Below are 15,586 nucleotides of genomic sequence, written 5' to 3' on the forward strand. Positions count from 1 at the left end.
GTGTATTTCATTTGTATTCTATATTTGTTTTTCTAAAGGAAAACGGTAATTATGCATGTGTGACATCATGATGAAATCATCAAGCTGGCAAAGATGACATGGCCGGCTGCTCTGCTATCTGTGCTTGCTCAAGCGGTGCGCGTGCGTGCAATACAGGGAGATGGGATGCAAGGCTGTTGGCTTAGCAGACATGGGGCCTGGTGCCCGTGGAAGTGCCATGGACGGGAGCTCGGCTCCTCGCCAGAACAGTGATTCGGGCCTCAGATGGGTATGCGAAAGGTACATGGATATCGTGAACTCGTGTAGGGCAATTGTGAAGCCGGATGTGCGGGGTTTGCTAGCCAGAACAGGGTCAAGGCGCGGAGGAGCTCCATGGCTAGTGGCCATATCCTTGCCGGCGAGGCACAAGGACACGTCCTAGGGCTCGCTTTCATTCGAGAAAATACGAAAAGACAGAGTGGATCACGGCAAGATTACCTAGGGCTCCACGTGAACCGAGAGGGCTCGGAGAGGACGCAAGGATCAGTGGAGCGGACGGTCACATACATGGCTGGCAGCTACGACGACGGTAGAGCTTGGCCTCTGGGCGAGATATCCAAACGACGACAGCAAGGCGGCGCTGCAACACTTGGACGGCGGCGGCTCATGGAAGGCCGAGGGTAGGACTGCATGTATGATCTGTCTAACCCCTAAATAAATCGCTTTGCCCAAACCCTAACGCTTAGCCTCCGTACACAAATACTACCAGCTGTCTTTTGGTCCGTCGGCGAACGAACATATCAATCGAGTCCATGTCTGATTAGGTAACGAATCAACTCCAAATCTGATTACGTACGTGGACACTCAGCCCGGCTTACAAATCGAGTCTGATACGTGTACGTGCAGGTAAATATGTGTACGCTCTGTTCGGCTAAGTGACCTTTGCTAGGCTTTCAGCCCACATGACCAATCGAGTACAGATGCTTTGAGCATTTTACAAAAATTAGATATTTTATTACTTTCAGGATTAATTAATTTTGTGAATAAAATAATTCTACAAAAGTCCTGATTTATTGTTTAAGCTGCGAAAAATACTCTGAAAGCTCCGAATAAAAACTTGAGTTGAGAAACAAGAAATTTGGTTGATAAAGATAAAGACGTACCGGTCATCAAGGAAGATCGATCTACTAAACGCATTTTAAAAACTTTGCTCACTCAACACATAAAGGAGCAACAAGTGTCACGTCAAAACATATGCACCAGCATGTATGCATAATAATATTGCTAATCCTTATGATAAATTTTAATTTAAAAAATATATTATTTTTCCTATATTTTCATGTGCACAAAAATATAAAATTAAATAATTTTATCTATATTTGAAAAGGAGTAAATTTTAGGGTGTTACAAAAACTACATTTGAATTCCTCAAAATTGAAATTTGAATTTTTCAAACGAACTCTAATGGAGAAATAACCAAAATAGAAGTTGTAGATCTAGAAAAGCTATGAAAGTTTATGGTTGACAACTTTGCCAGTTGAGATCATTTCGTTAAAGAAAACTCATATTTGAATTTCTTAAATTTAAAATTTGAATTTTTCAAACGACTTATGATGGTGAAATAACCAAAATGAAAGTTATAGATCTCAAAAAGTTAAACAACTTTGTACTTGATAACTTTTAAATTTGAAATCATCTTGTCAAGGAAAACTATATTTCAATTTCTCAAATTTGAAATTCTAATTTTGTAAACAACCTTGATGGCGAAACAACCAAAATAAAAGTTATACAACTTTGTAGTTGACAAGTTTTTCTTTTAACTTCATTTGGGGTCTCAAACAATCAATTTAACGTCAGTTTAGGATGATACATATGTGGGAAAAGAAAATCTAATATAGATACAAGTGAGTTTGAGGTGCCCTAGTACAGTAGGGTACATGTGAGGGAGAAGTTGCATGTTCAAATCCCACTACCCATGAGGTGTGCTAAAAAAGCTTGACCGATGACTTGAACACAGCCTCCCTAGATTAATTTTTTTTTCTGTACATATTTGTGAATTTTTAGAAATAGATTTGTAGGAGCGGCTGTGTAGTAGTGGATAACTGGTTGCCAGATAATCTAGAAAATTAGAAATGTAGTCATCTTTGATGATGACAACTTCAGCTTAGGGATTTAGAAGAACATTTTTAAGGAGGAGCTTGGATTGGTTTGCATCAAGACCAAGCATAGCAGGAAACTATAGCCCTTGGATTTATTTGCATCAAGGCCTCCTCTGCTGGCGCTTCAAAAAAAAAAAAGAGAAGACTTTAGTAACGATCTCCCAATTTATTTGAGACACAGAAAAAAAAGAGTCTATATGAATAGCATTGTGAATATGTATGGAAGCATAGGAGGAACTAGACGAAGCATTGCTGAAGGGACCTAATTTGTCATGCATCCAAACTGTCAGTTATTTTCCGATCGTATTCGATACCGTATTCGTTTAAAGGGGTTCAGATCTGTTCGTATCCGTGTTCGAATATTCAACATCCGATACTGTATCCGTATCCGAATATTTAAATCATATAGTTATGATATCGACATCTAACCTTGTCTTATCCGACATGGTTGATATTATCCGTAGTCGAATTCGAATCCAATCAGAAATATAAAAACCAATATAATATCGGCCGTTATGCTGGAAAAGTAACGATGATCTCCGGCGTCTATGGAGTTGTTCGCTGTTTCACGATAAAATATCATTCTGGTGTTTAGTGGAGTCTAGGTGTCTAAACTTCATCTCTTGTTATTCTTTTTTTTTTGAGTTCGGGCAGTTTAAAATGACATGAAAACTTTTCTAGAAAAAACGTGTTTCCTAATGTTTTTGAATATACATTTATAAATACGTTTATTTATATGGCAATATAAAATTGATGTCAAAGTTGACTGCAACGGACTATGTGTAATTTAGTTGGTTAGATTACTTGTGGTGCAATACATATGTCCACAATACCTCGAGTGTTCATATTTTTCTTAATTTTAATTTAAAAACAACGTTCTTTATTTAGTGTGAGATAGCGAGCACGGTTTACTAAGAGGATACTCTCGGTGACTTTGACGGAGCTAGTCGTCAATTAGAAGTCTTCTAAAGCTTCACACAAATAACCAATGCAAAGCTGTAATAATAAAATGTAATACACATGCATGGATCTAGTAGAACGGCAATCGATGTCCACGGTCAATTCACCAGCTAGGCAGATTAGCTTAAGAAGATTTATTTGCTGATCTGTCTGTGTACTTTTTAGATAGTGGAATAAAGTCTCAGCCTCTACCATCTATCTATCTACTTATGTTTACATACATATTAATTCAACGGGCCTTGTTCAGTTCCCAAATTTTTGGTTTTTTTGACACTGTAGCACTTTTGTTTTTATTTGACAAATATTATCCAATCATGGATTAACTAAGTTCAAAAGATTCATCTCACAATTTATTTTCAGGTAAACTGTGCAATTAGTTTTTGTTTTCATTTATATTTAATGCTTCATGCATATGCCGCAAGATTCGATGTGACAGAGAATCTTGAAAATTTTTGGAAACTAAACAAGGGCCTTGTTTAGTTCCGAAAAGATTTCGGATTTTGGTACTGTAGCACTTTCGTTTGTTTGTGGCAAATATTATCCAATCATAGACTAACTAGACTCAAAAGATTCATCTCATGATTTACAGACAAACTGTGTAATTAGTTTTTGTTTTCATCTATATCTAATACTTCATGCATATGTCACAAGATTCGATGTGACGGAGAATCTTGAAAAGTTTTTGGATTTCGGGGTGAACTAAACAAGGCCAAGGCCTCAATTCTCTCCTTAGAGAAGGAAGTTTTCTCTCTTTAGAGAATGAATTTTTGTTCTGGAGTCTGGACTCTGTAAGTCTGTATGCAGGAATTTTTGTTCTGGAGTCTGGACTCTTGTGTGCTGGACTCTGTATGCAGGACTTTGAACCCCATTGTTCTGGAGTCTGGACTCTATATCCTTCATCTACTGCGAAGGGGCCTGTAGCTCAATGATTATAAGATAGTTTCAATGAGAGTTTTAATAAAGTTTCATAGATATTAAATATATTGATATGACACCGTATTAATAAAGAAAGAGACAAGAGTTTTATGAGAGTAGAGAGAATTTCATAGGAGTTGAGAGAGTTTCATAGGGATGAAACTCTTCTGCACGGTTTTCTATATATGGATACGTTGGAAACTGGGTCATGAAACTCCCACCGAGGATGGCGTAAAAGTCTTAGTAGCACCTCAGCTCCTTCGTTCTAGTCGACACCTGTGATGACTTCATCAATTTTGCAGATTTACTGCCCTAGTCTTCTAAGATGTTCATAGGTGTAAAGTTTATGTGCGTGCATTATGAGTGTTTGCATTACAATGTGTAATTCGGTAAAAAAAAAGAAAACCTTGATCTGTTTCTTGAGAGAGGTCGTTTGGGAGTGGTGCACCCCAAAGGACGAGAATCGGTCAAGTTTGGCGCTCCGATCCTCCTACTATAATGGAGGATAAAATCGCTACTCATTGAGCTTCACGAGCTGGGGGATGGTGGAGATCCAAATAATGCTTCCAAAGGATACTTTCGTCGATTACTGTATGCCTTCGGCGTGGCGCGCGTGTTCTGATCCTCATTGGTGCCACTTGATTTAAAACCGATCTCAGATGTAATACGATATCTTCGCGGGGAATTGAAAAAAAAGAAGCAAGAATGGTCGTACGTAGCCCTCGGGTACGTACCAAGTCAAGCTTTTAATTTGAAAATTGCAAAAAAAAAGGCCATCGTATGCATTTTATTATTATTACAAGAAGGGCCGAATATGAAACAACCAATTGGTTCTGGCTTGAAAAGACCATCAAATTTCCAAGCTTCGACGACGTGACAGTCACGAGACGTGCTTTTTCTACACTTCTCTCGCAGTGCGCCCGCACGTACATATCCGCTCGATCCTCTCCTTGCATGCCCTAGCTAGCAGCCTAGCTTCAGTCTTCCATCCTGCATGAGTGTAGTACGTCCTTACGAGAGGCAACAATGCAGATCACAGCAATGGAGAAGTACGTACGCAGGAGCAGGAGTAGCACGTCTCTGCAGCGTCGGGCGGCGGAGAAGAAGAAGGGCTTCCTGGCCAAGACCCTGGAGCGTTGCTGGTCCCTGGGTGGTGGCCGCCGGCGTCCACGGTGGCCGACGACGACGCCACCGGGGTGCTTCGTGGTGCTGGTCGGCCCGGAGAGGGAGCGGTTCGCGGTGCGCGCCGAGGGCGCCAACCACCCGTTGTTCAGGGCGCTGCTCGACGAGGCGGAGGCCGAGTACGGCTTCCCGCGCCCGGCGGCCGAGCCGCTGCTGCTGCCGTGCGCCGCCGACGAGTTCCTGCGGGTGATGTCGGAGGTGGAGCGGGATCATCATCATCAGGAGGACGACGACGACGTAGCACGCGGCGGCGCAGCAGTTGCTGGTGCAGCAGCGGCACTGTCGTCGTTGTCGCCGGCGTGGAGCTTCTTCTTGAAAGGAGGTGCCGCCGCCCGTGCAGGTTTCCAGAGGATGAGCCCCGGGCGCTTCTTGAATTAATCCTAGCAGATAGAGCTGCGGCCGAGCAAACGTGACCTGCAGCTGTTAGAAATCAGTTGAGTGCTTGGCTTCAAGAATACGAGGATAACGATGGATCATTTCACTCCAATCCTGATTTGTTCCTCGTATGTGGCCAGTTTGTTTGAGCAATGGGATAAGTCTGATACATTGTCACTTCATTCCCCGTAAGTACAAGCACAGTACTTTGCAATGTTTACCTTAATCAAAATTTATGACATGAACCTTTTAGCTAGGGTCACCCTACCAAAGATTATTTGACCTTTTTCTAGTTGAGTTATTATGAGTTTTTTAACGTATCCTTCCTTTTCGGTTTCTAGTGGATTGGATTTGCATTTGTAGAGCCAAACTTAGTTGCTAGGAATTTCTAGTAGATTGGATTTGCATTTGTAGAGCCAAACTTAGTTGCTAGGAGTTTTACATACATGCAGTATTACTAGAATAATATCATATATACTTGGGGAGGATAGGATAATTTGACCTGAGTATCAAGACCGGTTGGGGGCGGTGTGACACGATAAGGGTAGGGAAAAAAATTCCCCCTCGTGCACTACGCCTCTGTCCATTGCACGCACTTTTTTCACCCTTCTGTCTCTAATACGTGAGCCATGCCAACGATTGGAGCATGCGCTCAGATGCATAATCTTAGCTCTATGGGCATACTGGCATCCCTGTTGGTATCAACAGCTTTTCCTCTCGGTGCAGTAGAAACACAGGGAAGTGAGGCGCCTGTGATGGAGCGACGATGCAACCGAGAGGAGTGGTTTGCACCAATGGGACAAAAGTTTTATTATTGTACTTCAAAACTCACTATAAGATATTCGGCCTTCTATGACAAAGATTTGTATACGTAATCCAAAGGTAGAAATTTTCGATGCACAATGCTACTGCAAAGTTTGATAGTGTCGAATACAGTGGCGGATCTAGGAAATAAGTCAGGAGGGGCTCATCTCATAATCTTTCATCGTAGCCTCTCCTTCCAAGCTTGAATGGGTGCAAATTTGTGTTTGGGATATAGAATTGCAAATTCTAGAAATGTGTTTGCATGAAACCTCAGAATTTAGAGTGCAAACTTTTCAACTAAAAAATTTTTAGAGTTCGGTGTATGAAATTTTGGAATGTCATAGTTAAATTGTCCCAGCATTTATGTTTAAAGTTTCTCAATTACAAAAATTTTGGGTCTTTCAAGTGCAAAAGTTTTGGATGATGGGAATACAAAGTTTTTAGTGTCCTAGTTCAAAGTTTGTTGATTCGAAGGAAAAGCATTTTATTCCAACCAGTGATTACATATTAAACGTTTTCTCTCTTATATTTTTTTTTCAAAATTGATTTCTGTTATTTTGTGTTCTAACTTCTTATACTTCTACCTATATATTTAAGTGAAACCACCACCCCCGTCTGTTCACTACACACAACCGCTATTCTAAAAGAGAAACAACAAATATAAACTAGAAGGGAAAAAAAAAGAGTGTCCCAAATAAACCAGACAAGAGAATTGGACTGACGAATCATCAAAAAGACAAAAAAAAATGACTTACGTAAAAAACTGGACTCCTGAAGCTAAATGGGCATTCGGTTGAAGCCAGAAAGGGAACAGGACTCCAAAGTTCATGTGCCGAGACGCAGAATTCACGCACGAACAATTTGTTGTGCTTGTGTGCAGCTACCCTGCCGTAGTCCACGCAGCGATCCCCTTCGAGCGTGCGCGTGTTGCTATATCCCTCGCAGCACGCGCATTGCCGAGTAAGAAAGATCGTCGTATTGCCTTGACAAAAGGGAACACATGTGTGGGCCCGTGTGCGCGAGAAAACACCACTACTACTACAGAATTGGTTTGTAAGATCCAAGGGATTTTCGGCGGCTGGTGATGCAATCGCCCTTACAGTGCATTTTTCATCAGCACTAGGCTAGTTGATCACGAGCCGCCCTTACAAATACCACAACACGAGCCGCCCTTACAAATGATTGTATTTGTAAGGGCTGTTGTTGACCTAGCCGCCCTTACTGTGGGATTTGTAAGGGCGGCTCGTGATCCAGCCGCCCTTACAAACTAATTTCTAAGGGCGGTTGGTGATTGTTGGTGCAAAAGTAGATCTGCAAACACAAAGGGCTAATACCTGATTCAACGTTAAGGCGTGCCAGCCGATTTGACCTTACAATCGACAAAGGTGATAACTCAAATACTTTGGTCCCGACAACAGCGATGCGCCCGGATGTCACGGCCAAGAGGTATTCACGCGGAACTTGAGAACTCGCCGAGACTGACTCGATGAATTCCTAAGAACTCCTAAGTAAAAGAAAATATGCGAGTTGACGAAGTCGTCGAAAAAGTAGATGCTGGAATAGATGTAAAAACTTGTGTTTGATTGATTGTGTATATCTTCTTACATCGCTACGGGGTCTACATTTATACCCTGTCCAAAAGAGTTACAATCAGACACGACTAGGACTCGAATTCCAAATTGAACGGAATCCGTATGCAAAACAAACTCTAATAACTATGGAAAACATTAATTTATCCACCACAACCGATCGACACACCATCACCATCCGATCGACAATTCCTGCGCCTCCTTTTGTGACCATCGGCGAATCACCTTTCTCAGCCATCGGCAACCAACAACATCAGTCATCAGCATAGATCCATCACCACTCTTGGACGGGCCATATTCTGTCATTTCATCATCGGTATCAACCCTCATCGGCAACTCTTCTGTCAACTAGTCACCACTTTTTCGCCTGCCGATCTACGCCTCATTAATTCCCAGATACGCGTCCAAAGATACGTGTCCAAAAACGGTGTCAACACATGCCCCTAATTTCGGAGTATAAAATTATTAATGCTCCGAAATTCTCCTCAGTAATGATGTCTTTCCGCAATTACTCCCTCCTGACAGTAATTAATTACCAAATCCAAACAACCTTAGCCCGATTCTCCAACATGCTCCTTGAATCTCTCAACTTCTCGAACCGAATCTCCTAAATATACGTTCATCGGCAATATTTCCGTTAGAGAGGATTGCCGATGAGCCGACCAGGAGATCTTACATAGTAAGATATCTTCAAAATCATGACCGCTTGTTGTCAAATCACCTGCACAATCCCTTGATTACCGTGCGAATAGTTACCATATCCACCTAAAGACCCTCAGATTTCACGGATACGGTAAAGAGATAAGTCAGAATTGCCCCTGCTCACTTTACCCTATAAATACTTCCTTCCTTGGCACTCTTCCTCCACCTTGTCATTCCACACCTTCCAAACATATCTCCCTGGCGGCGGCATCGTTGGAGAATTCAAGAACTCCGGTGAAGATCTTCCCCAACAATTCTTCGAGCCCTTGATCCCTTCCTCCCTTCAGGAAGAAATGGCTATCAACTTCGTCGTTCCTGAGGTCAATTCTGCACCACCTTTCTTCTTTTTACCGTACTTTCGATTTTTTGCACGACTATTTACTTGGTGTTTTCTCTCTTTCTTTTCTCTGTTTTTCCAACATTCAAACCTTTAGGAATTAGTCAAGAAGATTGTCATTCCCACCGATCAACCCCACTTTCAATGTCTCGGACCATTGGGTAATCCGGATCCTACCGATCTGATCAACGTGGAAACAAATAGGATCCCCTTTAGAGCTGAGAATTTTTCTTTAGATCTCTGGAAAGACACTTTCCGATCCTGGCCTAGTTCTACCAAGGGATGGAAGGATTGGTTCTTAAGAATCGGCAACTCAAACGAAGTCCAATGGGGTGAACGTAAATTAGACTAGTGCATTAGGCTATCTCTTGCGGATATGGAAAGAAACGAATCACTACGGATAGCAGCCTCGTACTTCTGGTCAGACACCCTTAATGCTTTCTTGTTTGGTCATGGCCCTGATTCTCCTACCCTTGCCGCTGTATTTATGCTCACTGGTCTAGAAATAGCAATTGCCGATGATAGCCACCTGTTCGATAGTAAGCCTGAACGTAAAGTAGAAACTCGTAACATCGGCGGCTGGTCAGGGTACATCCAGAAGTACCGGAAAACAGGACCAGTTGGACAAAGGGAGCATGTCATCTTTCTGAACATGTGGCTAGATAAATTTGTCTTCTGTGGCCAATTGGTAGGGCCAACTTCTGTTTATCTATCGGCAGCAGAGAAACTAGCCGGTGGTGGTCGCTTCCCTCTTGGCCGATACTTGATAGGCTCTGTTTATCACCTCCTTCATCAAGTGGCTGAGAAGATTCTGTTAGGCCAACCCATCGGCAACTTAGGAGGCCCTTGGTGGTTCATCAACATGTGGCTTAATGTTCACATGCACAAATGCCTTCGATTCGACCTCTTCGCACAGCGATTTCCCATAGATATCGTCGAAGATCATGAACTGGCCGATGAAGAATCAGCAACTCGCCCACCCCTGAACTACGGTGAGGCCACTATAGTCCTACCCGGCACTGGTGGCAATGAAGACCAGGTCAGCCGATTCTTCTAGACTCTATATGATGGCCTTCCCAAAGATCAGCGGGCATGGATGCCTTATGAAGATCCAGAAACTAGATTCCCGGTCACTTTTCACCCTTTTGATGACGCTCTCAACAAAGACAATGACCTGATGATGGCAATCATCACTCCAAGGGCCATCCCAGTGAATATTTTCGGTAGTGGGAAGAATACCAACCCCACTTATGAATTTTACAATCCATCGGCACTAGCTCGTCAACTAGCTTTTGGGCAGCTGCCGATTAGACTCTGTTATGCTGATGTGGTGAAGCCAAGGGAGACTATAACCAGCGGACTTGAGTGGATAAGAATAGCTCAGCTTCAGCCAAATGCCGATACGTCAGACATTGATCTATCAGCATGGATCACAACCCTCTTCATCACTCAGATGTACAAGCAGTGGTGGGAAGAATGGAAGGAACACTTGTTCAGTACATTGGCTCTGACATATTGCGGCATGATCGACCCCAACTATAAGGTTCCCGATAACACTGTAAGTCTTTGACCGATTTCTTAACTCCTTTATCTCTTTTATTCTTATCGGTAACTTACTTGTTTTCATTTTAATAGGTCGACAATCCAGCCCCGACAGTTAGCAGGAGTGGAAGACCGATCGAACTCCTTCCATCAGGTCCAGTCTCGCTGATCGGTCATAACGCACCGAGCTTAGCAGCCCTGGCGCATCGGAACGTGCGCTTCAAGAAGACGACCACCAGGCGGTCGAAGACTTCCCCATCGGTTGCTGTTGACGGTGGATATACCATAGAAATCCACATACAAAACACCATCAACATGCCTCGGTTGCAAGGGGAAATGACATGACATGAACATATTTTATCCATAACTAGTTCCACTTGTACTCTTAGCTTGTTTATGCAGGAACAACAAATTCAAGACATTATTTGACAAAGCCAACATCAGAATCATCAAGAGGAGATCGAGGGGACAACAGGTGACACCCTAGGCCCACAGGGAGGGGGTCGCCCGACCCCTCTTTGGTGGGACCCAGGTGTGCCACCTACTCCACCGACATAAGGGACCATTGTGGACACTGCTGGTGGGCCCAGGTGGTCAGGAGTGGGGTCGCCCGACCCCACATGTAAGGCGGTTTCAGGGTCGGTGGCCTCCCACCGACCTTCCCCACATGTCTCACGTGTTGGTTTGCCCCTGCCGTTGATCAAATGGCGGTTGTGAAGTCGGTTTGATCCAAGGGTGGAGAGGCATGATCACACGGATCGATGACGTGGCGGTGGAGTAGCCCCTACTCCACCTCTCCCTATAAATAGAGGCTGATTTCACCCTTCCAAGGCATGATGAATTCAAGGTTCAAGTATCCAAGCTAGATACAAGTGAGTAGTAGTAGTAGTAGTCTAGTGTGGGAGTTAGAGTTGAGTCGAGCGAAGCTCGGGGTCTCCGGAGTCGTCTTCTGGAGAGTCTGGTATAGCTCTTGTATCTTTTCTCCTGTAAGACTTGTTTTCTTAATATATTCTCTTTCTACTTTTCTAAGTATTACTTTGTGCAATATTATTCTTGCAATAGTATTGTAGTGTTCTATCTTGTCCTTTAGTAGTTACATATTAGATTGTGATCCTGTAACAAGCTCGTGGCTGTTTCCCATCGCCTTTAGCAAGGTGCTATAGTTGTTTGATCGCAGCTAGAGTAGTGAGAGTTAGCGTAAGCGCGGTGCTTAGGCTAGGTCTTGCCTTTGGGTGTCGCTGGCTCGGACGGAAAGTAGGGGCGCACTCCCTAGGAGGTGACAGATCGTGGGCGGCATTAGGTTCTCCTCACGTACGAGCTAGTTCTTAAAAGATAAGGCGTCCATAAGCCCAATAGTCGCTTTCGGTAAGGGGTTAGGTGAAAAACCTTTTAAGCGTCTTACCAGCTCGGCTATCCCTGGCAGCCATTAGTAAGGTATCAATCTAGTGTGTCTCTGCTATTTGATTAAGATTAGTTCACGAGAGTAGAATTAGATATCCTAGGAACCTGTACTCACTCGTTGTCCTCCCACCTAGCTACTCTACTCTAGTTATCTTGTAGTTATCCTTTTTGATTATCTCTGGATCATCATCATCCCTTCCTTCACCTTTCGTTACCACCTCTCTGCACTAGTTGTAACTAAGTTGAGATAGGATCTCTTTTCTTACAAGCATTTCTAGCTATTGCTTTCCCTTGGGAAAATATAAATTACGATACCTTGGAATACTCCCGGGTGAAGTGCTACAGCGGTACCTTCTGTGCGCTTGCGGAATTATCCAATAGTTAATAGAGTTACCATACCAGGCATTTCTGGCGCCATCACCGATATCCGGTGGTTGCGTTAAGAAGTGCCAACAAGCATTTCTGGCGCCGTTGCCGGGGAAAGCATAGCCTAGAAATCTTAGTAAGAACGAATCCGAAAATAAAATATGATCAACTTAGTATCAATTAGTTGTAGGGGGGGTTTACCCCTTGCCTTTGTTTCTCTATATTGTGAAGCAGGGCATTGTATGAGTGAGTTCCAATTCAAGGCCACATTAGAAAATCCTGAGACATCCCGACAGAGTCCTAGACACCGTCTAGTAACTTATCGGAGATCCAGCTCATACTTGAATTCACTCAAGGAAGGAGGCTTAGCACCGACACTCTACCAGTCAATGGCTTCCTCATCAATCTCCGACTTCTCATCTCCATCAGTTGCCCATGTTACCATTGGACCGAGGGTGGAGGTCGAAGATGTCGACTTTGAGATTAAGCCATCACTTATCACTATGGTGCAAGCAAGTACATTTAGTGGGAAGCCACATGAAGATGCAAATGCACATCTCCAACACTTTTTGGAAGTGTGTAGCACTATTGCCATCAGAGGGGTAACGGCCGACGCCATCCGCCTTCGCCTATTCCCATTCTCATTGCTTGGGAAGGCAAAGCAATGGTTTTACGCTCAACCCGATGATGTCAACACCTGGAGAAGATGTGCCAATGCATTTCTCAAGAAATTCTTCCCAATGGGCAAGACATCTGCTCTGAGGGAAAAGATTTCAAGCTTCCAACAGAAGGCAGACGAGACTATTCCCGAAGCATGGGAACGTCTGCAGGAGTACATTCAAGAGTGTCCACATCATGGAATTAAAGAGTGGCTCCTGATTCAAGGTTTCTACCATGGGCTGACTCCAGTAGCTCGTAGCCACCTTGATGCCGCCGCAAGAGGAGCGTTTACCTCCCTCAATGTCACTCAAGCTAAAACTCTCATTGAGAACATAGTGACAAATCAAACATGGAGAGAAGAACGCCCTCAACTCAAGAAGAGAAGCACGAAAACCATTGAAGAGGTAAATGAAATATCTCACAAGATAGAGTTCTTGTTGAAGAAGTTGGATGAACGAGCCAAGGTAAAGAAAGATCGAGAGGCCATCCAACAATACGCCACTGCACGTGCGAACCAACGGAGCAGGGTGCAAAATGCAAGCCATGAAGCTGTGCAATCCTTCAACAATGGACGACCAACTTCGCGCTTCCAGGGCCAAGGTAACTCTAGTAACTCTAACTGGCTTTCACTTAAAGAACTTGTCATTAATCAAGCTAAAATCAATGAAAGCATGAACAAAAGATTGTTAGCTAATGACAAGACTCTTGAATCATTAACTGCTAAAATGGATTCCCTTGTTTCTTCTGTTAAGGACCAATTAAACTTTAATAAAATTTTAGAGTCTCAAATAGCACAAATTGCTGCTACTGTTCCTTCTTCTGTAAATTCTTGCAATATCTTTAATGTGACCACGAGAGGGGGTAAGACCACTCGTGATCCACCATATCCTGACATGAAAAAAAAGACTACAAGAAAAGATAAGGAAGTTGAGGAAGACAAGAAAGAAGCACCATCTAAGCAGGAAAACACCAAGTTCTATGGAAAGACAGCTCCGCACGAGTTCTACGACACCAACATTCTGCTGCCATTTCCAAGAACAAGGAAGCCAACCACCGATGAACAATTCGGGAAGTTTGTTGAGGTAATTCGGCAATTATATGTCAATATTCCACTACTTGATGCAATGCAGGTTCCAACCTATGCCAAGTATTTGAGAGACATCCTCAACAACAAACGCCCGCTGCCTACAACTGAGGTGATTAAGCTAACAGAAGAATGCAGCGCGGCGATACTAAACCAACTACCAGAAAAGAAGAAGGACCCTGGATGTCCTACCATCGACTGCTCCATTGGGACACATCACTTCGAGCATGCACTGTGCGACTTGGGAGCAAGTGTCAGTGTCATGCCAAAGGTAATATTTGATAAACTAACCCATGCTGTTTTGTCCCCTACATCAATACATTTGCAGTTAGCGGATCAGTCAATTCGCCATCCTGCGGGGGTAGCTGAGAATATCCCCGTAAAGATACGCGGGTTCCTGGTCCCTGTGGATTTCGTGGTACTCGACATGGAGGTGGATGAAAAGACTCCACTTATCCTGGGAAGACCATTTCTCAGCACTGCTAATGCACATATTGACGTTGGAGCCGGAGAAATTCAATTTACAATCAATGGGGCCCAGGAGAAGTTCAACTTCAAACCAAAGGTAGTGCAATGCTCACTAATCTTGGCAGTGGATGTGGCAACCGTCACATTCATAACTAGGCCAAAGAAAAAGACCAATCCAACGCCAAGAGCAAAGAGCAAGAAAATATGGAAGAAGAAGGTAATACAACCGATGACACCTCCGAAGAAAATTTCTGTATCAACTCAAGGAGGAGGTCCTGTTCTAAGGACCTGAGGTAACAGCTCTTCCATCAAGGTAAGCCCACTGACCTTTAACTTTAAGTTACTTATTAAACTTCCTTCTTCTTTTCCAACCCTTCTATCAACTTGAGTTAAGACAAGTAAAGTAAAAATAAAAACTCACTGAGCAAGGTGGACACCAGGTGGGGCCCAAAGTGGGGTCGCCCGACCCCACTTTGGTGGCCCCCACCTATCATCTCGTGTCCTTTGCCACTTCCTGTCATGACATGCTATGCTCCATTCAAGAAAACACCAAAACATTACCATGTCAACTCATGTAATCCCACTTGATCAACAAATTGAACCGTGCATGAGAATTCTCTAACTCTTTCATCTATTTTTCTTGCATGTGCTTGTTCTGTTACTCGTGTAGTGTGCCCAGCATTACTCAAGAGTGAGAGGAGGGGTCGGCCGACCCCATGGTTGGCCCCACTTCCTCCCCTCCTCTGGTGTATGGCAGCACAAGTAATGTAGGGAGAGTGAGTATAGAAATAAAGACTCATAAACATCGACACTCACCCTAGGAGCTAGAGTTTCTAGTTCTCATCCCCTGCTTCCACTAAAACGTAAGTGAAATTAGGAGACACTGCTAACTTAACAAAAACCATCTTCTTCTTTCTAAAGTCACTTAAGCAACCCCTAGACAAATCACTCTTGCTAAGTATGGGAAAGATACTTGCTTAAAGCCTTAAGTAAATCAACATTTTGAGAAGCTCATCCCGTGAAGCATCTCATGAGCAAACATCCACCCATCTAGTCTTGTCTT

At 43.4% G+C, this 15,586-nt stretch overlaps 2 protein-coding genes across 2 annotated transcripts; both read left to right on the forward strand.

Annotated features, from left to right (window-relative positions):
• Positions 5,040-6,299, forward strand: LOC8070977 (auxin-responsive protein SAUR50). The gene is made up of 2 exons (XM_002446269.2): positions 5,040-5,393; positions 6,279-6,299. The coding sequence occupies exons 1-2, from the start codon at positions 5,040-5,042 to the stop codon at positions 6,297-6,299; spliced, it is 375 nt and encodes a 124-aa protein (XP_002446314.2).
• LOC110436453 lies at positions 13,865-14,815 on the forward strand. Its single transcript, XM_021463551.1, has one exon. It carries the CDS (start codon positions 13,865-13,867, stop codon positions 14,813-14,815), a length of 951 nt encoding a protein of 316 aa, XP_021319226.1.

The sequence above is a fragment of the Sorghum bicolor genome, chromosome 6 (assembly GCF_000003195.3).
Source record: "Sorghum bicolor cultivar BTx623 chromosome 6, Sorghum_bicolor_NCBIv3, whole genome shotgun sequence".
NCBI lineage: Eukaryota > Viridiplantae > Streptophyta > Magnoliopsida > Poales > Poaceae > Sorghum > Sorghum bicolor.

What these genes read in the sequence shown, in the direction of transcription:
- LOC8070977 (XM_002446269.2), top strand. Translation starts at nt 5,040, where the DNA reads ATGCAGATCACAGCAATGGAGAAGTACGTACGCAGGAGCAGGAGTAGC. An exon ending in TCCTGCGGGTGATGTCGGAG is followed by an intron (nt 5,394 to 6,278) that starts GTGGAGCGGGAT and finishes TGGTATCAACAG; the next exon opens with CTTTTCCTCTCGGTGCAGTA.
- LOC110436453 (XM_021463551.1), top strand. Translation starts at nt 13,865, where the DNA reads ATGAAAAAAAAGACTACAAGAAAAGATAAGGAAGTTGAGGAAGACAAG.